General features: G+C 43.3%; 1 protein-coding gene across 4 annotated transcripts in view; it reads right to left on the bottom strand.

The window, feature by feature from the left end:
• Window positions 1-27,839, bottom strand: part of LOC138826683 (WW domain-containing oxidoreductase) — a 737,670-nt gene that overhangs the window by 692,801 nt on the left and 17,030 nt on the right. For all 4 annotated transcript variants that reach the window (XM_070021914.1, XM_070021911.1, XM_070021913.1 and 1 more), the window contains exon 5: window positions 8,256-8,362. In XM_070021914.1, coding sequence (XP_069878015.1) covers window positions 8,256-8,362 — 107 coding nt within the window. The remainder of the gene's footprint in view (window positions 1-8,255; window positions 8,363-27,839) is intronic.

The raw sequence follows: 27,839 nt of genomic DNA on the forward strand, positions 1-27,839 counted from the left end.
AGCCCCACGACCGACAAAAAAAAAAAAAAAAAAAGCAATCTGGTCTCTGGAATTAAAGCTAAGCAGCCTATTTGATAACAAAAGAACTTGAGTCACCATCACATTCTCCAAGAGAAAGGGAATCTTGGTTGGAGACTAAGCAAACATTTGTGGGAATGAAAACAGGCACATTTTAAAAGGAAAAAGTATGACCTAAAAGGAGACAACCCAACTGCAGGGACCAGGGGTCAGTGTGAGGCTCAGATCTGCCCCCATCCAGCTAGGCTGGGCTGTTCCTGTAAGGCTTAAGTTGATCAGGTGGGTAGTCAGCTTTCCCTAAAATACTCCGTTAACCATCTTATAAACAGGCTATTTCTGACCCACAATGTTGGAGGTTGCAGACCACAGTGGGCCTGAGTCGAGGCAGCCCAACATGGTGAAGCATGTGACAGAGCAATACTGCTCACCTGTGCCCAGGATGCCAAAGGGTGAGAAAAAAAAAAGAAACAACAGTCCCAATATCCCCTACAAAGGCACATGACCAAGGCCAGAAAACCTCCTGCAAGCCCCTACCTCCGGAGATCCTGATCTGGTTCTTCCATGTCTAAAATATGCTCAGAGCTGAAGCTGCAGGTGCTTGGGTTTGGAATCATGCCCCACCAGGAGCCCTGACCATGCCCCGAGGAGCCGTGGTCACACCCCCAAGAGCACTGACTGCACCCCTGACTGTGTAAGTTCTGCAACCCTGTAAACCGCAGGGATCAGTCACCCACCAGTGTACAGATGTCCTGTCTTTTAAAAGGCACCCTTCCAAGGACGGGGACACATACACACACACATACACATGCACACACATACACACACACACATACATACATACACATGTATACATGCACACACATACACACACACACATACACATGCATACATACACACACACACACACACACACACACACACACACACACACACACACACACACACACACACACACACACACACACACACACACACACACACACACACACACACACACACACACACACACCCCTTTTTATTTTGGTCTTCTTACTGCTCACAATCTGAGGTAGGTTTTAGCATCCTGTAATTCATCAACTAATTCTCTTCTGGCTACACATTCCAAGTAATTAAAGTTCAGTAATAACTTATTTTTTTTCTGCTCCAGCACCTGCATTTCATTTGTTTATTTTCCCAGAGTCATAAATCTGAAGGGCTGTCAAAGTGCCATAATATTAGTGCAATAATCAAAGTTAATTAGTCCCTCTCAATAAACAACAGCAAACCATTACAAAGATGCATTGAAGCTTCTCCTAGCTACCAGTTTACAGAGTGTGCTGGAGATGGAACAATTGTGATCTTGGCAGTGTCAGTCAGGAAGTGTGGTGTTCCTCTATCATCTAAAAGAAGGCTGTGCATTTGGTGCATGCTGATTTCATGAATTCCAGGAAGGCAAACCAAGCCTGGGCTCCCACATCTGCTGCCCACTGCAGGATGCACAGACTGACAACTGGTCCCCAGTGGTCCAGCCTTACCATGCCTATCCTAAGCTTCAATAATGAAAGAGGGACAAGGGTTGCAAAGAAATGAGAGGGGCCAGCATCACTGCCAACTTCTTATAACCCAGTATCTTCAATAACTTTGGATTTATTATTTAGGGAATTTGAGAGATGCAAAGATTAGTTGGGTTCTGGGGAGAGGTGGGGGAGGCAGCCAGTGAAACTCGGAGGGCAGCTCCAGGGCTGGTGGACTGAAGAGAGATGTAGGTAGATTCTGCCTTCATTACAAAGGCCACCTTTCTAACTACAAGGCATATTGAAACAGGATGGACTGTCTGTGCGGGGAGGAGGCGGTATTCATCATACAAAGCTTGTGATCCCTGATCGGGGATTTCGTTAAGATGGTCTGCATACTGGAGAGAGGTCAGCACATGGGCCTGGTAGGTTGAAGGTAACCGGAGAACTTAAGATTACTTACGATGATTTAAAGTAGCTCACTAGATGAATCCCCACGTTGACACCTTCAAACTCAGAGTCTCAAAGACTTTTCTGCCCTCTTGTGTTGCTTATCTATTATTAGATCACAAACATCACCAAAATACAGTGGCTTAAACAGTAAGTGCTGTGTATCTCAACCAATTAGGAATTGGGATGTATCTCAGCTGCTGGGTGGTCGCAATTGGAGACGGCATGACATGAATCTGTTGGCCCTTGTGACAGCTACACAAAGGCTCAGCTGGCCTGGAGTATTGCAGGAGGGCTCGGGCCTCTCCACAGAATGGCCTGAGTATCCTCCCAACATGGCGGCAGCCTCCCACAAAGGGTGAGCCAGGAGATGAACGAAGAGTAAAAGGTAATGCCTTTCCCAACCCTCATTGAGAGTGTCTCTCCATCACGTCTGCCATGTCTGTGCAAAGCACAGCTGTGAAAGCGCGCGATGGCCACCTCTCTGCCCTCTCGTGATGCAGAGAGCCCCCACTCTTCATCTCAGCACATTTCAATACTGACTGACATTGTTGGGAAGATGATGGAGAGAGACCTGTTTCCTAGTACTCTGATCTTTTTTTTTTAAATAGGCTTTTAGAGTTCATGCTGAAATGAAGTAAGACTCTGCGGGCTACTGGGAAGAAATAAATATACTGAACATTTCAGAAAGGGACAAATTTTGGGATATCATGGGCAGCATTCTATACACTGAATGCTGCATCCCCTCCATCATATGCTGAAATCTTAATACCCTGGGTGACTGCATTTGAGATAGGGACTTAGGGAGAGAATTAACCAAAGGTTCTCACCAGGTCTGTGGGACTCCATGCCAGAAACACCTTCTCCACCATGGGGCTGCCTCTGTGTGAAGTTCAGCTTTGCTTTAACTGTATGTCTAAAATAAGCCTTAACCTACTACAGCTTGTGCTGGCCCAATCATAATGGGGCTGCCTTGTCTCTGTGGTCTCTCTGTTTGTCCTTGTATAGAAGGTTTTATCAGCACAAGGGCTATTTCTCCTCTGTTCACTCCAACACATGCAGCATCAGAGGTATCCGTAACACCTCACAATAAATACAAAAACCCATCTCAAGCATATTTTTTCTGTATTAAATAACAGCCTAAAAGCTGAATGGCCAGAAGCAGGCCTCTTAGTATTGGCAGAAAAAACATCTAAAGATGAGATCTGTCTCTTCAATCTATGTCAAAATTGCTTAATAAGAACCCAGGGGACCCGGCACTAATGAAAGGATGCATCTGCTGTGGGCTGCACGGGCTAGGAGTGATAGATTGGATCTAGTCACCTTTGCTGATACTGAATCACAGCCCTCCTTATACAAGGTTACAATGGATATAAAGTTTGAAGATTCATTGCAAACAATGGTCAGAAAAAAAAAAAAAAAAACAGCAAAGGAACTGGCAGTCAGAGAGCACTGACAAACAGTCCAGAATACGTCAAAGCGGAGTTTTCAGAATAAGAGACAAAATAGAAAACTTGAAAGATAAGCTCCATGCACAATTTTCAGGCATTCTGAAGACAGAGAAACTCAGAATATTTTAATGACCAATTATGTGTATGAGGGGGATGAATAATTTATTATCTGATAAAGAATCACCTGGGGCCTGTGACAAGAAAGGTCAAATGGGTAACTTAAGTAGAACAAGTAAATAGACTATTATTGTACTTGAAATGGAAGGACAGAAAGATAAGGAAAGGAAAGAGCTCCCTTTAAGCAGCTTCCTCTGCTCCATCAAATGACAAGGCCCAAGAGTGGCTGGACCGCGTGCTGTGGGTCACACCTGTAACCTTAGCTACTCAGGAGATAGAGGTAGGAGAAACTAAGTCCAAAGCTGACCCAAGGAAAATTCCAAGAACTTATCTAAAAAACAAACTGGCAAGCAAAAATGAGTGGGGGTGTGGCTCAGGTCATAGAGCTCTTACATAGCAAGCTGAGTTCAAACCACAGGGAAGGAAGGAAGGAAAGAAGAAAGGAAGGGAGGAAGGGAGAGAGGGAGGGAGAAAGGGAGGGAAGGAGGGAGGGAGAAAGGGAGGGAGGGAGGGAGGGAGGGAGGGAGGGAGGGAGGGAGGGGAGAAAGGCAAAGGGAAAGGGGAAGGGAAGGGAAGGGAAGGGAAGGGAAGGGAAGGGAAGGGAAGGGAAGGGAAGGGAAGGGAAGGGAAGGGAAGGGAAGGGAAGGGAAGGGAAGGGAAGGGAAGGGAAGGGAAGGGAAGGGAAGAAGGGAAGGGAAGGGAAGGGAAGGGAAGGGAAGGGAAGGGAAGGGAAGGGAAGGGAAGGGAAGGGAAGGGAAGGGAAGGGAAGGGAAGGGAAGGAAGTTCAAAGGATGCTCTCTTTGCTGGAGAATCACTTATTACTGACACCTGTTATTTCCCATTATTGAACATGCATTCACATTCACATGAACCTCTAAGAATACAGTGTTTGGGTAAGTTCTTGAAAAGGCCAGACCAATCTTGTGGTACAAAACATAGCAGGAATTTGGGTGACAAGATGGTTTTAGCATCAGGATTTAACTCCAGGATTCACTCATCCTCCAGCTGTGAGACTTCCAGTGAGCCTCTTCCCTTCATCTAGCTTCAAAGTTTCAGCTAAAGGATGGGTTCCACCCATCACACACACACACACACACACACACACACACACACACACACACACACACACACACACACACACACACACACACACACACACACACACACACACACACACACACACACACTGTGAATTACTTATTAAGCACAGTACCTAGTATGGAGACAAGTATGCACCACCACTCCCAACCTGCAGATGATGATGAATGACATCTGAAGAACTGTAGAACTTCCTCTTAACCTTCTTCTGTGAGTGTGTGCTTTATTGATCTAAGCAAGTGGTTTATACACTTCTTGCTGGTTCACAGTCTTATTTATATCATACTTTATTTATTGAAAATCCAATACCATGCAGAAGGACAATTTTTAAAGCAAAATAAATGAGAAACAAATCTACAGGCTGATTCAGGATGAACTCTTCCCAATAATCTATAAGTATTAATAATATTAATCGTTTTTATATTTTTATTTAGCTAGCAATCATTCAAAACAATGGGGATGAGTCCTGTAAGTTGCCAACATATTGAAGAACCATCCTGTTTTCTACGCCAAGTTGCCGACATGGACAGGCACAAGGCATGTATTTTATCCACTCCATTCACTCTATTCCTCTTTCTCTCTGTCTGTGTGTCTGTCTCTATCTCCCTCAGTCTCTGTCTCTGTCTCTCTCTGTCTCTGTCTCTGTCTGTCTTTCTTTCTCTATCTCTGTTTCTCTGTCTCTCTCTCTCTCACACACACACATATGCGTGCACGCACACACACACACACACACACACACACACACACACACACACACACACATACACACCAATCACATAAAAGGTATCATACCTAAGACCTGCCATCTGGAAATGCAAATTACAGGATTTAAGTATCTTGTATCCAGGAGGATTGGAGGAAATTCCCACAAGCAGAAAAGCTGTATCGACTCTTAAAGTCACTGGGTAGATTTGAGGAAGACTAAAAGTAGCCGGATTTCTACACAAGTTCTCATTTAAAAGTGTAAGCAATTCATCTCTCACCATCCTCACCTATCCCAAACGCCACGTCCTGAAAACACAGGTGTTGGTGGCTAGTTGAAGCACAGCAATGTGTCGAGCCCATATGGCTCACAGGGTACCAAGTGCTCCCCTATGTGAAAGTGATGGTCAAGCCATTATTTTCTGATGCTTATCAATAAACTGCCAGGCCTCAATCCTGTTGGAGCTTTCCACCCACCTTCACTCCAAAGATATAAACAGACTTGGTACCAACGCCACTGAAAACTAGAGTAATAAAAACAGTAAAACATCAAAACGGGCACCTATGATCAAATGAGCCATGTGCTCTCCCTAAAACATGCATATTCTATTACCTCTCCCTAATAAATCTTTCATTTTTACCCCTCATCTCCTTGCTTCCTCAATAACCATCCTAATATAAACCTATGCTTGCTGTTCCTGATGACTAATCCCTTAATCATCTTTCCTAAATATATGCAAAGTGTAGTTCTTTGTCAATACAAAAGAATAAGCAATCACATAAATAATTAAGATGGCATTTCGAATGACAGTGGAGTGCTAATATGAGGTACCCTGGAAAATACTAATCCACAAACAAAATACGCAACCATTAAAATGTAGGAGTCTAGACATCAGCAGACAGATAAGAAATTCATGGCAACTCAACTTGATTTGAATCATGCTGATAAACACCCTCCCTACAGCTCCTCTTCAGTTACTGGGTGAGGTTAAGGAAAGCAAGCATTGCTTTGTAGTTCACATATGAATAAGAAATTATTGTCATTATTGTTATTAATAGCCGCAGCTGACATTTAATTGAGCACTTAATCTTTCCCCACAATGTGTTAATACTTTACACACACACAGTCAATACAAATACAAACCACCAATATATCTCCTGACAGACATTACCACTTGCATTACATGGATGAAGAAATGGCAGTTTATAAAAGTTGAGAAACTTGCCCGAAGTCTGCTTCTATATTCTTCAATGCAATATAATACTTGCATTATAACAGCAGTAATCAGCTGGGAACGGCTTGTACCTCAGGAACCACCTGGCAATGCAGGGTAGAGGGTGGGAGTGGAGAAAGTCTATTTCATATACTTCAGTTTCAGACCAACTCCACACCTCTGCTAGACCCAGTGTCTGGACTGAGGCCACTGTGCCAAGATGTCACTCAGGAGGATCCCTGCAGACCACGCACCCTGCCTCCTTGAAGCCTCTTAGGAATCTTGGTCAAAGGGACAGAAATCCCATGACCAGCCAGGCTGGCCCCCTGTGACCCTCTCCAGGCCAGCAGTATGTCCTCCAGGCCAGTGTCTGGAAGACCTAAAGTCTAGGCCAAGGTCATAGACAAGTTAGGAAAGCCTTTCTGGAGACCAAATCCTACCAAATTAAATACACTTAGGTCACCTCTCCTGGGTAATAGGCAGTAGGTTCAAGATATATCCTAGGGAGCAAGGGTGAGTTAAATCTTAGGTACAAGAGAGGGCATCAGCCTTCACGACACAACAACCCACTTCTGCCCAACCAATCAGCCTATCAGCTATATCAATGCCTAGAGGATGCCCCAATAATGTCTCTCAATGAAAAACACCTCCCACCACCACCTCTCCTTGCTTCTCCTGCCCCTGCCCTTCCCATACAGCTCCAGCCACATTAGTTACCCTGGTAGCCCTTTCTACTTCAGGGCCTTTGTATGTGCTGTTCCTGGGGCCAAGAAGCCCTTTCCTATGGCATTTATGTGGCTCACCTCTGCTTCATCCAGGTCTTTTTTTTTTTTTTTTTTGGGTCCAGTCGTGGGGCCTGAACTCTGGGCCTGGGCGCTGTCCCTCAGCTCTTCAGCTCAAGGCTAGCGCTCTACCACTTGAGCCACAGCACCACTTCCGGCTTTTTTTTGTTTTTGCTTATGTGGTGCTGAGGAATCGAACTCAGGGCCTCAGGCCTGCAAGGCAAGCACTCTACCACTGAGCCACCTTCCCAGCCCTTCATCCAGGTCTTAAGGCAAATATCACAACTTTATAGGGGTCTCTGCTGACCACCCCATTTGAAGCATCTCAGGCATCCATCCCTTAACTCTGCTTTATTGTCCTTTGTCATGCTTATAATAGCTGATGTTATAGTAAATATTACACTTGACTGTCCCTTTATGGTCTGTTTCCCCTACCTAGAAGGCAAGCCCATGAGGTGAGGATGGGCTCTGGTTGGTGATATATCCTTGGTCTCAACAGTATCACAAAGCTATCCATCAATGTTTATGCACAGACATGTCAACACCAGCAAAGGCCAACGACCAGACACAGGGTTAAACTCTACTCCTTTCTAATCTTAAAAACCACAGATACATGCAGAATAACTTCTGGCTGCATTCATGAGGGTTACCCCTGTTTTATTTTTCTTAATAAATGAGTTAAGTGAGTAAACATTCTGGAACCTCTGACTAACAGCGCAGATGACATTGACAGTGAACTATAAACAAATGCATGGGTAATAACAGGCTTGCTCATCCTTTCATTCATAAAGTAAACAACGTGAAGATGACTTTAAAAATAAAGACATTATTCCAAGAGCAATAAACTTTATGCTCTGCACTAAAACCTCCATGTGTTGAGGGCGGCGTGTGCATTTGGCAATTAGAAAAACAGAATAGTAGAGTGCTTACCCACTCTCCCAGAATGCGTGACACTGCTTCGCTGGCTCTTGTCATGTTCCTACAGGCCAGGATCACGTGTGCACCATGGAGGGCGAAAGACTTGGCAGTTTCAAAGCCTATGTTTTAAAGAAAAGTCAACACATCAGCCAGGTGCCAGTGGCTCACACCTGTAATCCTAGCTACTCAGGAGGCTAAGACTCAGAGGATCATGGTTGAGGCCAGTCTGGGCAGAAAAGTCTGTTAAAGCTCCTTCCAGCAAAAAGTGGGACTAGAAGCATGGCTTAAGTGGCAGAACACCAGGTAAGCAAATAAGCACAGTGAGTGCAAGGTCCTGAATTCAGACCCTGGTATTGTGGAAAGGAAAAAAGGAAAGGAAAGGAGGAGAAAGACAACATTCAAAACGCTGATTCATGCTGAATGGCTTTTACTGAACACTGTTGTGCTACTTCCGGGTTTTCAACCAGAAGAGGTTTTGAACCCTAGGCAGGCAGGTACAATGTCTGTAGATATGTTCTGTGACAATATTGGGTTGAACATGTCACAGTGCATAGCCAGCCCCACTAGATGATCAGCTGACCTGTGCACGAACACTGTGAGCCTCGGACAATGTGCCCAGGGGACACAGGATGTAAAGATGAAGGCTGAGTCACATAAGACCTCGTATAGCATGCCTCCCATTGTTTTGAATTACATTCTCAGTACATAGGTCAAGCTGGCCTTGAACTGAACTTCCCTGCCCTCCAGCCACAACCTCCCCACCCCAATGCTGGGATTACAGGTGTGCATCCCCAACACCCCAGCAGCAACCATATTTCCAATGGACCTCCAAGAGCATCAACACAACACAAAGCCAGGCAGACCTTGGTCTTTATTTATCCAATTCTCTGGGTCACCAGTAAACAACTTGGACTTTGAATCTTCTTTATGTCTGGCTTACATGGAACAAGCACCCAGTCGGATTCACTAAATATCACTTAAAGGAACAAACACTTCATACTGACTGATAACAGTCACGATTCTGAATTATTTGAGAACATTCCAAGTGGTTCCAAACAGCACCCCTGACTTCCCATGAATAATAAGTGTGTATTAAAATTCTGTTATTTTGAATCACACTACCTAGAAGTCTGCCGGAAGAAAGCATACACCCTTTTTGCTCTCAAATTTTATTTCCCCAAATAAGCCTGCTAAAACCCAGCTATCTCACTTGATAAAATGTCCTAGAGGAAAAGGCTTTCTATGGCCTAAACCTGCACATCTGGCCCTATGTCTGCAACAGGCTGCAGGCACAGGCTTGCACCTTCTCTCCCTAAGTAATTCCCGATGGTAGCTACAGAGAAGCCATCTGTCTCGGTGTCTTGTAAGGTTGTTCATTGGGTCCTCCATCTCCTGTATTGCATAGGGGCCAGTATGCTTGTCAAAGCTACGAGAGACAACTCCATTTTCTTAGCCTCTACAATTGCCTCTGCAGCAAAAAACAAAGTACAGATATTTCAAACGAGGATGGTTTAACAGGAAGGACAATAACACTTTTATAGTACGCCGTATCTCTAGAGTGTGGAGTTTTATAAAATAAAATAAAATACTAAGTTTAATAATGCTACCTACTGCTAAGCCCTGGCGAGAGCCTGTGAGAATAGCGTTCCTCACTGAGTGCTCGTGTGGCCAGCTCAATTAGCTAAATGCGGGAGTGCTAATCCACGCTGCACAATGCCAAAAGTTGGTGCAAAATAATGAAGGCAATGGTTTACTAAGCTTAATAACCTGATTTGTATTATAAAAAATGAACTCCATGACAAGGTTTAAATTGAAGCAGCCTAACAGCATGGAGATGGCCAGAGTGGGTTCAGAAGAATATTTAAAGCTAATGATGCCAAGAAAATAAAGGGAGATATTTGAAAACAATGGGAATATTGTTACATGAGATCCACACAGGAAAGTTACGCAGCTGGGGGGTTTAATACCTCACCATCCCAGGGTTTTTAAGCTTTGAGATATCAATATCAAATAGAACAAAATGGAAAACATACCCCCAACGTCACATGCCTACTGACCCTACACTAGCTTTCATGACTGGTGACTTCGAGATGAATGTAGTCCCTCTCCTCTCCTCCTTCCTTCCTCCTCTTCCAGGTCCCTCCTCTCTTCCTCCCTCTTTTTCTCTTTGCCTCCCACCCTCTAGTCTTTTCTTTTCTCTTCCTTCCCTTCCTGAGTTAGTTGCCTGCACTGAATGTTGAAGAGATCATGCAAACCAAACCCAGACGTCAAGCTTCTCTGAAAACAGAGAGGGAGTGCTACAGGACCCCAGCCCCACTATGTGACAGCCAGGTAAGCCAGGGAGCAGCTGGCGGATGGAGGTGAGGTGGAGGCACTCTGATTGGCCACGCCCAGCCGCCATCATGCTGCTGTCCTCATCTGCCAGACCACTGCAGGGACCTGATGCTCAGATTCCCATTGTCAGAGAGGGTGCCTGCTGGAGATGGAAGGCTCAAGCCTTGGCACAGAACTGCCTCAGACTGGATGCTCATATCCAAATCTTTGTGTGTTGTAGACAGGGGCCTTGAACTCATGATCCTCCTGCCTTTGCCTCCGAGGTGGTAGGATTACAGGTGTGTACCACCATACCAAATCTTAAAGAACGTTTCCTACTGATCTTCCTGAGATTTCCTTCACACCATGTCAAGTCCTACTCTGTCAAGCATGAGAAGATCACTGGACCTGGGGGAGACCTAGCAATGGCCCCAGCTTTGTAGAAACAGGGAGGCTGATCAATCAGGGATCTGCCATGAAAATGCCACTGAGGCAGCAGAAACTCCGGACCAAAAACTACATGGGGGTGGATAAGAGGCAGGAGGTGTAACCAGAAAGATAAAGAATAAAGATTGGCCAGCAGCCCCTCGGGAATGTAGCACAGGAAAGGAAAGGGAGTAAAAGCTCCATACGCCAAGCTAAAATTCAGCCGCCCCTCTAGGCAGAGAGAAACGCTATGAGTTACCATTTTATATATTCTTTTAATTTTTATTGTTATTATAAAAGTGATGTACAGAGGGGTTACAGTTATATAGGTCAGGTAAAGAGTACATTTCTTTTGGGGCAATATCATCCCTTCCCTTGCTCTTCCCAGTCTTCCCTCCCATTGCCACCCATAAGTTGTATAGTTAATTTTCAACATAGTGATCACCTCCATGGCCAGGTAGCATAGGGTCTGAAATACACTGAAGCGCTGGGGTCCACAAGAAGGGACACAGTGCCCTCTTAGGCTGAGAACTAAAGGGCTAAACTCCACACAGGAAGCAAACTATCTACAAGTCCTGGTGACTGCCTAAGTCTAGGCCTGACAGTCGCTGGCTACTGGTGAGCTCATTTATTCATTCACCTGGACAAGGAGCACTAGGGGAGGAGGGAATCTGCATGTGATGGTGAAGAGGACAGAGCAAACAGCTACCTGATCAGACTCACTGGTGCGGGGAAGAGCCTCACACAGACGCCTCGGGCCCAAAGACAAGGGTAGGAACCCAGCCCCAGCCAACATTGACAATGGACAGGAGGAGGGAGGGAACTGGGAGGCGAGCACAAGGCAGGCTCTTGCTCCAGTGCCAGGATGGCTCCTCCAGTTGGAGATTTTTAATTTTCTCCATACTGTGGATGTACTTGGACCATGTCCCCACTTACTGTAAATTATGGTTTTAATTATCATTTTTATTAAGATGCCCAAAGGAGTTGGGACTTACAACACCCGTAATTTCTAATGGGTTGTTATTATTAATTTATAATTGTGAACCACTGGAGACAAATGCTACTTGTAAATGAACATCATTAAAAGGCCACAGAGGTGGTAATCCACCCCTCACCCAAGAATATACCACTAAAGCAATCTTATGGAACCAAGCAACAAGTCTCAAAATCTCGCAGCACACGGCCCCTGACAATCTGGAGACCCAGCATCATGCACAAAAGCACAATGAGCCTGCATCTTTCAGCTCAGGCTAGATCAGGGGACAATTAAGATTTGGGGAAAATTTTGTGTTAGTAAACCAGAAGATATAATTCAGTGTTTAGAATACTTTCCTGACACACAAAAGACCTTGGGTTCCATCTCCAGAACCATGAAATATAGACAATAAAATCAGAAGCACTGATGATATGAGTTTCTCTGACATCTTCCTAAATACAGAAGGATCATACTCTCCCAAGTGATCTGATTAATGTAAATGAAATTACAGTGGCATGACATTGACCATGGTATTGAAATCTAACTCTTCTGGGACATTTCAGATGACGGTCTAGGATGTGGAGTCGTCACAACCCTAAGGTCAACAGCACCACGCTGGCAGGGACCAGATAATCCACACTGCCATTTCAGAACTTACTTTAATTCCCTGAACGATGACATTTACCTTCCATATAATTTCAACTACACAGTTCTGAGATGTAAAGAGTTAGAAATCATTCTCACTAAACGCAATCCACATATGCCAACTCTTAAGAAATTAGAAAATACCAAAGTCTGGTGGAAAACAAGTCAAAATGTGGGCTATATAATACAGACAGGAAGGAAGGAAGGAAAGAAGCAAGGAAGGAATGAATGAAGAAGGAAGGGGAAAGAAAAGGGGAAAGATGGAAGGCGAAAGAAAGGAAGAACTCAACATCTCTAAGATCAACTGAAGCATTACTTATCAAATTTTAGGTGTATGCACGCCTTGGTCCAGTTAATCCATGACCAGAACTTTATCCTAAAAAATGATCAGTCCATATGGACATAAATGTGAGGGGAAAAAAGCATTTAATATGTGCAGCATGTTTCTAACAGTCCAAAACTGTGATCAACCTAAACACCCATTATTTTGGTAAAATCAATGAAATGGCAAGCATAGAAAAAAATACTGACTGCAGATAAAAACAAGTGAAATGATCAGGACACATAAGGAAAATATGACCGTTATATTAAGGAAAAACACAGTAGGAATGGGACCCAGCTCAGTGGTAGAGAGCACTTGCCTATCATGTGTGAGGCCTGTATTTGATTCCCAGCACCCTGGCAGTAAGAAATGGAGAGCAGAAGAGGGAGAAGGCAGGGGGAAGAAGAGAAAAAAGTCAGAATACAAAACAATGTCAGGGACACCCGTGGGTGCTTTGGGAGAGCCCAGCTTCTGTGGACAAGGAAAATTTACTGTGCACATTGTAGGGCCTCTGCTGTTTCAACTTGTAACTCATGCATGTATGCCTGTTATAGTAAGAAACTAAAAATAACAAGCTGAATGACATCTAATTGATAATTTATGGGCCTTTATGAATTTTAATACAAGGCAATCAAGGTGGGTAAGAAAAGAAAGGGAGGAACTAGTGCAAACAATATGTTTTCTGAAGATCCTGATTTGCAGAGAGGACTGCTGGGACATCTGGGAGGAGGATGTGGGGCCGCGACTGCATGCTGGGCACCCAGCCAAATGCTTTACAAAATACACTAATTCTCAAGTGTTCTTCAAAGAAACCCTAGGAAGTGTCAGTGATGAGGAAAGCAATGATCTCTGATGTGAGGGTACTCACACAATCAGAAGGCAAAATGAAGATGGCCCCAATGGGCAGCACGGCCTGCATTTAAAGCAGGTGCATCCCACCATCTGGCCCCCAAAGTACCAAGCTCAGCACCAAGCTCAGGGTCTAGGACACTGTGATGGACTAAGAAAGACAGACTTTGTCTTGGTCCAGGTTCCCAGCACAGAGAAACTAAAAACCACTGATATTTCCTGAGTAACTGGGACCGAAGGGGCATCTCATGATGTCATTTCTCCATGATACATGAATTATGCTAATGAGATGAGTCTTGGAGGATGAGGGCTGGTTGCCAGAGGGATCACTGTGTGATTACAGGGTTGGACTTCCAGCCTCAGCCGCACCTCCCCAGCCCCACCTCTGGGAAGGAGGAGGGGCTAGAGACTAGTATCACCATTGGCGGATGATTTAATCAATCATGCCTATATAATGTCTCCATGGAAACCACAGACCCTGGTGGGCAGGCAGCCTCCAGGTTTGTGGACACATGGAGGCACAGGAGGGTGGCATTCTCAGAGGACCATGGCACCTCTGCGCGCGCACACGCACACACACACGCACACACGCGCACACACACACACACACACACACACACACACATCTCACCTCACCCTGTTATCCTCTTTACCTGGCTATTCATCTGCATCCTTCAGCATCCTTGCCAACAAGCCTATATGTGTAACGAAATGCCGTCCTGCCTTCTGGGAGCCATCATACTAAATTCTCATACCTGAGGAGGAGGTTGTAGGAACTCCAACTTGTTGCTAGTTGGTCACAACTGCAGGTGACATCCTGAGACTTGCAACTGGCATCAGAATAGGGGCAGTTTAATGGGTCAGAAACCGTAACTTGAAGGATCTGCGTTCATTTTGGGTGCTGGGTGCCCTAGCTGAACTGCCCAGGATCAGCCTGCCTCCTAGCATATTTGCCATCACTGCTGGCTAACAAGAGGGCTGTTTACAGCACATAATTTTAAAAGAAGATGATGATGCCCCCCTTCTTTCTTCCATCCAGAACACCTCGCATTGAAAACCCACTCACCCCATGCCAGCAGGGTGGACAATGTCCACTCCTTTTCTAAGTCAAGCACCTTTATACAAAATCCAGATGGACCTTGGCACTCACCTCCAAAGGACTGGTATATTACTTTACCTCATGAGAAGATTGAATTCTTTCTGTTTGCAAAGTCACAGGGGGGTGCTCCAACAAAATGTGGGGGAAACAGCACTTTTTGAAAGCTCGCTTTTAAAGTGTCCAAATTGGCTTTTCATTCGCCTTCACTGACTTAGCCTTCTCTGTGCCCACTACAACTACACCCAATATTAATGATTTCCACACCTCCAAAGAAATTGATGACTGGGTTGGTAAGAATGCAGCAGTGACTAAAACACAACATGTGACAAGAAGGCAAAATGTTAAAAAAAAAAAACAAAAACAAAAAAACCACAGCAAACTGGGTTTAATGTAAGAGCAACCAAATAAAGGAACATCCTTGCCTTACAGTCAGTTTTTAAAACATACCTCGATGATCTCAACAGGCAAATCACTGTCCTAGATCTTTAATATAATTACTTTAAGTTTTATAAAATCTAACAGTGGTTTGTTTGACTGTGTATGTCTGATGCAGTTGTTTTGTTAAACACAAATGCTGACACCATCTCAATTCACTTTGAAAACATTAAACAACCCACACAAAAGTCCTTAGTCTCTGCTTCTAGCGAGTTCACTTGCCACAGTCAGCTACAGCAATTGTAAGTGAGAGGGTTAGGTAACATGACCAGATACTTGGTAAACATGCTGATTTAAAAATCTATACTTCTTGGGAACCTGGCAATCTAACCATCAGCTATGACCAGACACTTGCCTACCATGAAGGCCAAGGGTCTTTCAGCAGATGATTTTGCCAGGCTTTTTAGAAATTCAGCTAGCTGTAAATTTTTGTGTCTCCTCTCATTCAGCTACTACCTCTGAGTCAAGAAGGTCATGATAGGAGTTCCAGCACAGGTTGTTTAACTGCTGTAAAAGGCCACATAGTAAATATCTTGGGCTCTGCTGGTCAAGAATTCTGCCACAGCTACTCAGTTCTGCCATTGTAGAATGAAAGCATCTGAAGGCAATATGCAAATGAGCAAGTGTCCCCACGTTCCAGTAAAACTTTATTACCATGGAGGCAGAGAGAGCTCGCACATACACACGGCGTTCTGAGTTTGGACCTATGAGTCATAGTTTGCTGATCAAGGAGTAGACAATGCAATTTTTGACATTCAATTAAAAATAAGAACAGAGCTCAGAATGTTGTGAAGGTGACCCTGACCTGCACATTTTCTCTAAAAGAAAAACAGTTAAGATCTATAACAGCCAAGTTCAGAACCCGTGTGGAAGACAACCACAGAAAATTTAATTTGGGACAATTTACAAGTTTCCGTAAAAACATATCTGAAGAGAATCTTGTTAAGCATAAAACAAATTTCTTAAGTATTTCATTTGCATCTAAATCTTATTATATTGTTTTACCCAGAATTTCATTCAGCTTACGATAACTACATTGGCTTTTCATTGCAAAGCTGGATGTTTAACTATAAACTACATCCCACTTCTCCCTTTGTGTGCAAAATTGACAAATGTGTTGTTTCTGGATCTCAGATTTCTGGAGAAAGCCAACTTAAATGAATTAAGATGACTAATGTGTTGATTCTGCTTCTAATCCAACAAAATGTTAATGTAAGAAACCATGTCATATGATGCTATATGTTTTAGTTCAAATTTAACATCAAATATTGAATAAGGCAGTTTCTCAGTAAATTACTAAGCTAAAAATATTCCTTTAGCGTAGCAAGAACTACATCTTGTTTAAATAAGTGGAAATTTGAACATCTTTGCTCAGATCAGCCTAAATAAGAAATTAGGAAAACGCAAACCTCCATTATATCCAACAGTATGGGTTTCAACTTCCTGCAGAAATTAGCACAATGTTGTTTGTCAAGAAAAACGGATTCATTCAAAGTTATCTCAGCCAGGTGCCAATGGCTCATGCCTGTAATCCTCGCTACTCAGTAGGCTGAGATCTGAGGATCCCGGTTTGAAGCCAGCACCAGATAGATATGTCTCCAGTTAACTAGCAAAAAGCTGGAAGTGGAGGTGTGGCTCAAGTGGTAGAGCACAAGCCATGAGCAAAAATACCAGGCCAAGAGCTGAGTTCAAGTCCTAGTGCCAGCCCAAGAAAATAATAAATAATAAAATAAAAATTATTCTCCTATAATCACAACTTCACACAAAGCTCTAGTTAAGGCACTTAATCCCATCCAAGGTGAATGGCTTCCAAGGGAGCAGGAATGCTACTGAAAGATTAACAACCAGCACTGGATAGCTGGCATTGCTACTTCTTTTATACCGTGTTTCTACAAATGTTTTTACAAATGCTTTCATTGCTTTTACTTAATGTTGGCTGAAGAGTTCCTATGGGTATAACACACTGCTACAGTTTTGTTTTAAGTAAACTAACATTAGTTTTTCATCATGTAATATTTGAGCAATTTGTTTCCACAGAGGGGATAACTATTTAGCTTTGTAAGGAAACGTTGGGATGTCACAATGCCTTCCAGTGCCTTGAGCATCTGCTATCTACTGTAAGTGAATAAGATTGGCTGGTCACCTAATTCTAATACCAACTCTTTCTGGTTTCCTTAAATTAATTACATGTATTGACCACCAAAGGAGGCATTTTAATAACTATCTTAGGTATGGAGACCAAATATGTTAAGAGATTTTAAGAGGGAATTCAGTAATTAGAGGGTCCCATTTAAGGAAGGAAGGAAGGAAGGAAGGAAGGAAGGAAGGATGGAAGGATGGAAGGAAGGGAAAAAAGAAAGAAAGAAAGAAAGATGGAAAGATGGAAGGAAGGAAAGAAAGAAAAAAAGAAATTTAAAATTTTATAAGGAAGAATTTGAAACTCAGGTCTGGAAATGCAAACCCCATAGAATATATGTATTTTGCCCCTAGCTTTTAGATTCAGCCATGACAGCCTGTCAGTAACTGAATTTTTTTCATTACCTGCCACTTACATAGGAAATTTCCATTGTTTGGTAAAGGGTAATTTGAAATCAGAAATACTTTATTAATTGTGCACTGATGAATTCTATCAGAAAGAGGACTATTATAAAAAGCTAAGAAAAACATTCTAGACATACTTTTATTTCAATGAATTTTCATGGATCAAAAGGTTCTGTAAAGCAGATGTGTATATTTCACTGCCACTAATGATTATAATTCCCGGAAAGTATCTGGATTACTTAATTCAGTGTCCATGAACTACCCTTCCTTCTACCCCAAAACTATACGCAAATGCCTGGCTGCGCATGCGCTAGTCTCCCTTGTGGAAAAGAGTCAGGTTACATTCCCAAAGGAGTCCAGGATGCCAAAAAGAAAAGAAAAGCTAAGATCCAATGCTCTGGAATTCCTTTTAAGAGAAAGCTGAAAATACATTTTGCTTGTCCCTCTGACAAATAAAGAGAAGGAAGTCAAGTTACTGGGCAGTCCCTGTGTGCAGTCAGCTGTCATTACAAGGGGCCTTCACTGGGCATCCAAAGCTCTGCCCTGAAATGACCTCCACAGCAGCCTGAGCAGCCAGCGAGCTGAACCACCTTTGTGACTGGAAAATCATTTGCTCAAGGCATCCGGGGCAGTTACTGGAAAGCAGGCAATTCCCCACTGGGTTCCCAACGGGTGATTAAAAAAAAAAAAAAAGGGAAAAGAGCGACTACCTCCGGGAAAAGAGCAACTACCTCCGGAAATCACGCTCTAAGAGGAAGCAAGCTCTCAGTGGCAGCAGCAAGTCCCAGCTTCTGGGACAAGGCTGGCTAGATGACAGGCACTCAGCAAGGACCTGCTCAAGGGACGACTTCATGAATGATTGCATGCAGAATGGAGAACATCGCTCGTCCAGTACAGCTGCCAAAGGTTCAATTGTGTCATTTATCCTCGACCCCCTCAAAAAAAAAAAAAAAAAAAAAAAAAAGATGCACTGAAGTCCTAGCCTCTGGGACTTCAGAATATGGTAATTTGAAAATAGGGGCTTAACAGAAGAAATCAAGCTAAAATAAGGTCATAAGGCTGAACCGTAATCCAGTATGACTGGTGTCATAGAAAGGGGAAAATGTAGGCCCAGAAAGGCATGCATAGAGGGAAGACAAGCTAAAGAGACATAGGGACAATGTCTCTGCAGACAGAGCAGGGGCTGGGCTTGTGCTAATGAGCCAGGGAACATTTAGGACCACCGACAGCTGGAAGAAGCAAAGAAGAGCCTTTGCAGCAGATTTTTGGGGAGTGTAGCTCCACCAACACCTTGATTTCAAACATTTAGCTTTTAGCTACTGGAAACAATTCAATTCTATTGTCCTAAATGGCAGTCTGTGGCCCTTTGTTAAGAGCTATCCTAGCACATTAATAAAACAATGGTCAAAGTAGAGGCCCCAGAATTCACTGCAAACAGGTTTGGATTTCTATTACACTGAGAGAGAAAGGGGCCGAGAGGGGAGGGAATGCCCTTTAACCTCACAGTAGCTTAACAGGACCAAAGAAAGCTGAGTAACGGTGCAAGGAGCAGACATCTCCCCACCACTTCAAATCCTCCCAGCTTTGTCCAACTGCTGCACCCAACCACAGGGCCTCAGTTTTCAGCCCCTCACCTGGAGGACAGGGTGGCTCCCTGTTCCCACCCTGTACATCATCTGCCACTGCAGCAAGGGATGCCTAGAGAAACTGTTTATACTAACACATGTGCAATTGCAAACAGCTGGCCCACTGAATACCTGCGGGGGCCGTCAGGGCCCAGGAGTGATGGAAGCTGGGGGAAAAATGCCTTCCATTCCTGGGCCACAGCTCTGAGATGCATTTCATGACTTCTCACAAAGGCCCATGGACTCGAGCACTAGCTGCCCATCACACTGCCCAACTGAAAAACAATCTCTGCATTGTCTTTCCCTCCTCGCTTAATTCTCCCAGTCCTCTTTATGTGTCCACAAATCATATCCTAAATGGTATACAAATAGGCCTGCCTCAGGTTCAGCTTATGGGGGACTCCAAGCTAAGGGAAACACACACACACAAACTTTTCCAAACAACAGCAATACAAAATACTGTTTTTTCCAGTGGTGTGTATACTATCTACTTTGTACACAACTTGAATCATTAGAAAAGTCTACCCCACAGACACCAAATTCAAGCTGTTGAGCACTGTGTCCTAGAATTATGTCCATTGGTCCAGCTTCTGTCCTTTGAAGTAAGCCAGGTCGCTGGCTCTCTTAGATAGATAATGCAAGTGCACAGTCTAACTTATCTTCATCTTTTCTCCAACCAAATGACAAGCCATTAACTCGTGTGTGTGTGTGTGTGTCTGTGTGTGTGTGTGTGTGTGTGTGTGTGTGTGTCTGTGTCTGTGTCTGTGTCTGTGTCTATGTCTGTGTCTGTGTGTGTATAGCTTTTGGGCTCAAGGCTAGTGCTCTACCACCTGAGTCATAGTTCCACTTCTGGCTTTTTTGGCGGCAATTTGGTAAGAGTCTCATGGACTTTTCTACTGCTTCAAACTGATCCTCAGATTTCAGCCTCCTGAGTAGCTAGGATTACAGCCAGGAGCTACTGGTATCCGGCCATTCCCTCTTTATTTAATGGATTCTTCTAGGACACTATTTGGTAACACAGTATTCTAGATATGTGCTGTCTGCCTCTCAAGCTTTTGTTGTTGTTCCTGTTGTTTTTGTTTGTTTTGTACTAGTCCTAGGACTAGAACTCAGGGCCTGGATGCTGTCTTTGAACTTCTCTGTTCAAGGCTAGCACTCTACCAAATGAGCCACAGCTCTATTTCCAGCTTTATTTTGGATAGTTTATTGGAGAAAAAGAGTCTCACAGAATTTCCTGCACTAGCTTGAAGCACTAGCTTCAAACCAAGATCCTCAGATCTCAGCCTCCTGAGTAACTAGGATTATAGGCATGAGCCAATGGCACCCAGCTTTGTTTGGCTTTGTTTATAACCACAACAGTTTTGACCAACTTGAAGATAAGAACAGGTTGTGTAAAAACAACACCTGATTTCTGGAATGTTAGAGCAGCAGGACTCAGGTGCCTGGAGACGTCCAGGCCGACTGAATGTCATATGACAGAGACGCCCAATGACGCTGCGATTCCAAACCCCCCGGTTTCTACAGTTGCTCCCTTTCATATCAGTGGAGAGGCGCACGAAGCTCTTCACCCCTTTCCCGTAGCATGGAACTCGAGGTTCTCGCAAGCCTGACTGTAATCTCAGGCTGACCCAAATGGGTCTTATTGTCTTTTTTATTAAAAATACACACTCAAGAGATGTGGATTCCTCCCATATCTTCATTCTTTGGAAATTTTTAATGAGATACAGACAATTACTCTTCAAACTTTTCCTGTTCTCCCAAGCCAAAGGCAGAAGCCAAGGCCCATTAGGACTCCGCACCTGGGCCTCCACTGGAAAAGGGGTGTTAACTTCCACCCCTTGCTCCCTTCTCCCTGTGGGCTGCACATCCTTATTTTGAGCCAACTATGCCGCACACATCTTTATTGTTCACTGAGTACTAGTGAAGCATTATAAAAAATAAAACGAATGAGTTGTGTCTTCATTGTTCGCTGGCAATATGATGAAATCTTTCTTAGTATGAAAAGTAAACAATAAAATTTAAAGGGAATGTTTCACAGAGGACAGAATAATTAAAAGGCAAAAGGGCATGGGATGCGGTCAGCAAAATGGAGCCAGCTCCTGTGGGAGTCTTAGAGGGAATGGTGTGGCTCTATGATGCTTTCCCATCGGCTCTGCCAATGGTGACGAAGCGCAGTCAACAAAAATCTGTGTCCATTTGGAATCTGACTTGCCCCCAAGGAATCCCCTTTCCCCTGAACTCAGCTTCCGGTTCCTTTAACAAAGGCTCCCTCACCTGCTATTCCTTCTCCTCCTGTACGCTTCCTATCATAGGAGAGACTTAGGTCTAATGGACATCCAAAAAGACAACCCTGCTGTGATTCTGCCATCTGCCATCTGCTAAAAGGATGGCTACTACCCAAGCAAGGCACACAGAACCCCAGCTTTGAAGAAATCTCTTCTTGCATCTAGGAACAATTTGAGGCAGTCAAATAAAACAGGCCAATGGATACCAAACCACCAAAGAGGAACAGAGACCCATAACGAGTGGAGGGCTGTCCTTCAGTGGGTTAGTCTCTGAATCACAAGTGAGTCGTCCGCCCTGCTTCGTTCAAGGGTGCACTGTAATCGATGTTGTTGTTTTTTAATCTTCTTTTAATTTTTTATTGTTACTATAGAGGTGATATGCAGAGGGGTTACAGCTACCTAAGTGTTTCTTAATCTTTAAAAGAAAAATATAATTCTCTCTATGTCGGCATATGTATGAAATTGTTCACCATAGAAAGTTAAGAAAATAACCAAACTTTGTCCTAGAAACAGAACAATAAGCACAGAATGCTTCGTGAACAGATACGCTCTGTTAGGTGCCATGCTGGGCGCGCTCATTTCATCTCATCGACTTCTCACCTTCCCTCAGGCTGGTGTCATGTCCTCACTCCTCACATGACAACACTGAGACTTGGAGTTAAGAGCATAGCCAAAGGCCCAGAGCCAGCAAGGTGGAAAAGGCAGAAGTCAAAAACATCCAGCCAGGAACGCAGCTCAAGCCTGCAATCCTAACTACTCAGGAGGCTGAGATCTGAAGAGCGTGATTTGAAACCAGCCCAAGCAGAAAACTCCGTGAGACTCTTATGTCCAATAAATCACTCAAAAATTGAAGTGATGATGGGGCTCAAATGGTAAGAGTGCTAGCTTTGAGCACAAAGAGGGTCAGGGACAGCGCCCAGGCCCTGAGTACCACCAACAACAACAAATGTGTCTAGTTATCTACAATAAGAGTGAGAAGACTCACAATCCAAAAGCAAGCTGGATAGTGAACACACATTTTCCCAAAGCTTCACAATCCTAACCACTCTGGCTCTCCCAGCTGATGGGGTAAAGGAAAGGAACGGCAGCTTCCTCATTTCAGAAGTCCCTTTGTACTACCACCCCTGACCCTCCCTCTGCATACCTCCTCCACTTCCGGCCCATGGGGGCCTCTCCTTCTCCTAGCATGAAAAGCACACACTGTCTCCTGCAGGACTCTGCCCTCTAGAGAGGCCTGCCTCTGATCCACCATGCTGTCTACCTCTGGTGTTCAGGTGTAAAGGCTTTCCAGCCTGCAGATATAAGCCATATTCTACAATGTCAGCTATGTCCATGACTTGAGTAATGTTCATGTCTTCCATTTGCCCCCTCCTTGGTCTTATTTCTCAATTTGACTTTAAATCAGGAAGGGAGACATATGTTCTACGTCAAGTTCCTCAAATCCTCACACCAAGTTAACAGATCAATCTGGGGTGGAATTTCTCCAGTGAAAGTGAAGTGTTCTACATTCCTTAAGTCTATAAGTAAAGATCAGTGTGGCTATACACTTCCAATGAGTTTAGAGCACATGAACAGAGGTAATATAACACCACATTATCAGGCTGTGTCCCCCAAACCTGAATCCCAAGTCACATGAAGATAGCCAGATCTAAAGAGAGGCACCTGACATCAAACACCTAAGTCTGCAATCAGGTAACAGCAGCCACTTTTTCTCCATCTGTCCTGGAGGCGAATGACCCTATTATCAATCTCAATCTATTCTAACTGCGAATAGTTTTCTCCAGCTTTATGTTATACATTGTGTCCTTGTACCAGTCATTTTTAAGAAGCTCAGGCATACCATGAAATCCCATGCTTTGTAAAAGATTCCATTATCAGAGTAATCATTATTGAACCTTTTAGCCAAGATGTAATTTCTTACATGTTACAACAAGTTTGGCACGCATTGTGAATTTCAGCCAAGGTTGATAAAGTTCAATAACTTGGCTAACCAACCATGTGTACTACTCATTATGGAAGTAATAAATAGATTCATCAAAATGGACATGAAAAAGCCATAAGAAAATCGGATGCCATTTCCAGCCCGCCTCATAAAAGCACCTCTTGGACTTTAATGTAATTTTATATATAGTTATCATGCCTACCCATCATTCAAGACCAGGTGTATATAAAACAGTCAGCCACCCACATTTGCATGCTGAATAAATTCCAGTCACAACGGTAGATTCTCTATTGTAGAGATCTCTAAAGCCATATAAATGTACACATGCTTATCTTTAACTCCAAGAACTCATACATATCAAGTAGAAAGAAAATCAGACAGGCATGCCTACAAAGAACATTTTTCCTTACCTTTATATTTTAGGATCAGTTTTTGTAAGAAGTGGGGTTTTTTTCCCCCTAGTAATATCTTTGAGCCTAATTACTTCTTTATCCTACTGATAATTGAAAAATTTAGTAGAAAGACAGAGAGTCCAACTTAGATGAAGGAAAGAAATCTAAGCTCACAGAACAAAAGATTTTCTCATGATCAAATATACAAGTCAACAAAGCTGGCTTCTAATATCAGGACAAAATTAATAAAACTGAATTTAATGGGACTTGAGTGACTGTAGAGTCAAAAACCCACATTCTGCCTCCTGCATTTCTCTCTTTAAACACTATTAGAGATACCCAAGGGAAGGCCAGCTCATCTTCTCCAGAGGAAACTATCCCCACACTTGGCAGCACAGCTGGCAGGGTCGTGTGCTGAACTAGACGTTAATGTTAGGCCACATTTGTGAAGATTCTAAGGGCTTGCGCATGGGTAACTTTCTGTGCCCCAGTAAGGGAAGTCCAAAGGTAGAGCATGAACCCTCCATTTCTTAGGAATGCCTCTGCTTTGTTTGAGAGCTAGGTGTATCTATTGCCTTTGGCTTTTTCCGATGGGCCGGTAATGTCTTTCCTGTTTTACATGGCTGTGCCTCCCCCCTATGACACTGTATGTCACCACAAATGCACTCTTCTTAGCTTAATGCTTTCCCTGGACTTGATCTTTTGCATGCTTCTCCACAGTGGGATCCCTTGTGTGACAGTATTATTAATAGCTTTGGATTCATCTGGTTCTTTTCACATCTAACACAGAAGAAAACATGATCCGGCTTTTTAACATCAAAGTTATCATCTTAACAGGGAAGATATTTCTTACTGTTAATTCTAAACAGGACCTAAATTATCACAGCTTTCACCAAATAATGTGAATTTTCAACTCGGCAGAAGTACAACATTAGAACAGCAGAGTGCTTTATGTTCTCAAGCAGTTAGTAACTGCCAACATCTTCCAAGAGCTTAAATACCATAGTGACAGATGCTGACATACAGAAATTAAAGTAAAATATGAAACTAAACAGGAGATGAAGAGATAAGCCAGTGATATACTCTGAATATCAGATATTGTACAAAAGAAAAATCTCATACTGACTATCATGATGAAAAAGGTTAAAAAAAAACAAAAGAAAAGGGATGGATGGCTCCTCAAAACTTAAAGAAAAGGGGAAATTCAGCAGGCATAGCACATAGTAGGTGCAGAGAATAATCTTGAATTTATGACGGATTTGTTGAATGGTAATCCCTTATAGGACTACTTAAAGATAATAAAAATATGACTTTTTTAAATTTTCAAAAAAGATAGTTAAATTCTTTCATAAAGACTTCCCACTGGACATAGGGGGCTCATGCCTGTAATTCTAGCTACTCAGGAGGCTGAGATCTGAGGATCTTGGTTTGAAGCCAGCCAAGGCAGAAGTGAAACTATGACTCCAAGTGGTAGAGTGCTAACCTTGAGCAAAACAGCTCAGGGACAGTACCCAGGCCCTGAGTTAAGCTCCATAACTGGAAAAAAAAAAAAAAAGACTTGGCAAAGCTCACACAATAGAGCTCGTTCATGGATTCTGAAATCCGGGGCTAATATTTATGCAAATAGGGAAGGATGCACTACAATGTTTGCTGTTTTCTATTCATAACAAGATCAATCCTCCCTACCAATGTGTGAATACACACGTGAATGCATACATGGACACATATACACTTACATACACAGTCACACAATACAAAGCCATTCCTAAAGGTAATAGTCAAGAAACATGAAGAAATTCATGTGGCTCCCTAGCACCTGAGCAAGAGTCACAAAATCTCTTAGAAGACAGAAGGGCTTGACAGTGCATGGAGTGGAAATGTAGAAAGATTTGTTTCTATTGCAACAACTCTGCCACATCCTAACCTTTGAAAGCCCAGGGCAGCCTTCTACCACATACATGCCTTGCCTTGTGAGCTGGCTTGCCTAGATGGGCCTGCTTGGATGGCATGAGGGAAGTAAGTTCCAGTTACTAGACCTTTCTACCCATCTGCACCAGTCTATACAATTTCCTCTCCAGTACTTCTCTCTAATAGCTTAAAGAGAGCATTTGATATTGAGAGGTGAGAAGAAAGAGTATCTTTTGAAAAGCTGAACACAATTAAATTCTTCAAATGAGACCACCTTTGTAATAACTAAAACATGAAACTGAGAAGTCACTCCCTAAAATTTCAGTGTGCTAACCTATCTAACATAGCTTACATTTGCATTTTGCATATTTGGTAATAAAAAGGTTGCTTGAAATGTGAGTGTGTAGATCCAAAATAGTATCCAGAAATCTGAGTGCAGCCCTGAGAGAATGTGGTGGAATCATTAAATTTCATCTACGACTCTCCACCTCGGGTTCCAGGGCTGTGCTGCAAGTTTGCAGCTGGTGAACCATTGAGGAGTTGGAAAACGGAATGGAACGAGGAGGAATTATGGCAATTATAAAACCTCTCTGGTGTATGTTGTCAGATTAATAACCAGCATTAGCAGAGCTCAGCTATACCCTCAGCAGTGTAAGGGATGAAGAGCCCAGAGCTACTCAAGACATCATATCAGGGAGCAAAGCAGAAACAAGACCCAACAAGAATGGTGAAAACGAGTCCACAAAGCAGAGCAAGCCAAGCCTGCCACTCACATGAACCATCATTTCCCGCACTGTCTGAACAGCGCATTGAGATACTAGTGATCCTTTAGAAAAGCGGGCAACAGCACGCTTGCTTATTAACAAAGGCAAGTGATGGGCCTGCAGTTAACATAAACTACGGAACCAGCAAGTACAACTGACTGCAGGTCCATAGGACTCAAGTCTGGTGACTGTGCTCTCACACCCAATGACAGCACTTGCTGTCCTTATACCAACTCAGAAGATACATGCATAAAAGAAAGCTTCACAAGACTGCAAGACTAGTAGTAAAATTTAAAAAAAAAAAGAAAATAAAAGCACAAGTTGAGAGAAAACATTCTCTTTAGTTTGTGAGAATGTACTTCAGGGGGTTGGGAATTTAGCTCAGTGAAAGAACACTTGTCTGGCAAGTGCAAGGTCCTGAGTTCAGTCCTCATCTCTGAAAAAGAAACAGCTAAAAAGAAGGTACTTCGGGATTCCTTTGCAGCTGTCTCCTCAAGTATTAACAACAACAAAAGCTTTCATATCCTGTATCTTTAAAGGCAATATGCACATGTACACATGGCAATCCCTCTCTCTCTGCCTTTTTCTCTCTTTCTTTCTCTGTCTCTGTCTCTGTCTCTGTCTCTGTCTCTGTCTCTGTCTCTGTCTCTCTCTCTCTCACACACACACACACACACACACACACACACACACACACACACACACATTTTGTCCTAGGAGCACAGAAATCAAGTTACTAATATTTTTGTCGGTTTGGTTTATACATCCTCGGGGGGAGGGAGATGTCTGGTTTCATACTGAACACCAGCTGGTAGTACCTTTAAGTCCCTCCTCCTCTAAAGTCCAACCTCCAAGGCCTCCATCTTATAAGGACCCCTGTGATCACATTCAAAACCCACTTGGCTAGTCCAGGACCTTTTTACAATCCTTAATCTGAACCTAAATGATTCCTTTTGCCATGGCAGTATGGGAAGAATGGTGTATGTGGAAGGTGGCAAATGGGGCCACAAGCTAAGGAAAACAAGCAGCCACAGGAACTTTGGTCGCGGTTCAAAGTCAGCCCGGGCAGGAAAG

This window comes from Dipodomys merriami, unplaced genomic scaffold, assembly GCF_024711535.1.
Source record: "Dipodomys merriami isolate MVZ:Mamm:240054 unplaced genomic scaffold, mDipMer1.0.p SCAF_148, whole genome shotgun sequence".
Lineage (NCBI taxonomy): Eukaryota > Metazoa > Chordata > Mammalia > Rodentia > Heteromyidae > Dipodomys > Dipodomys merriami.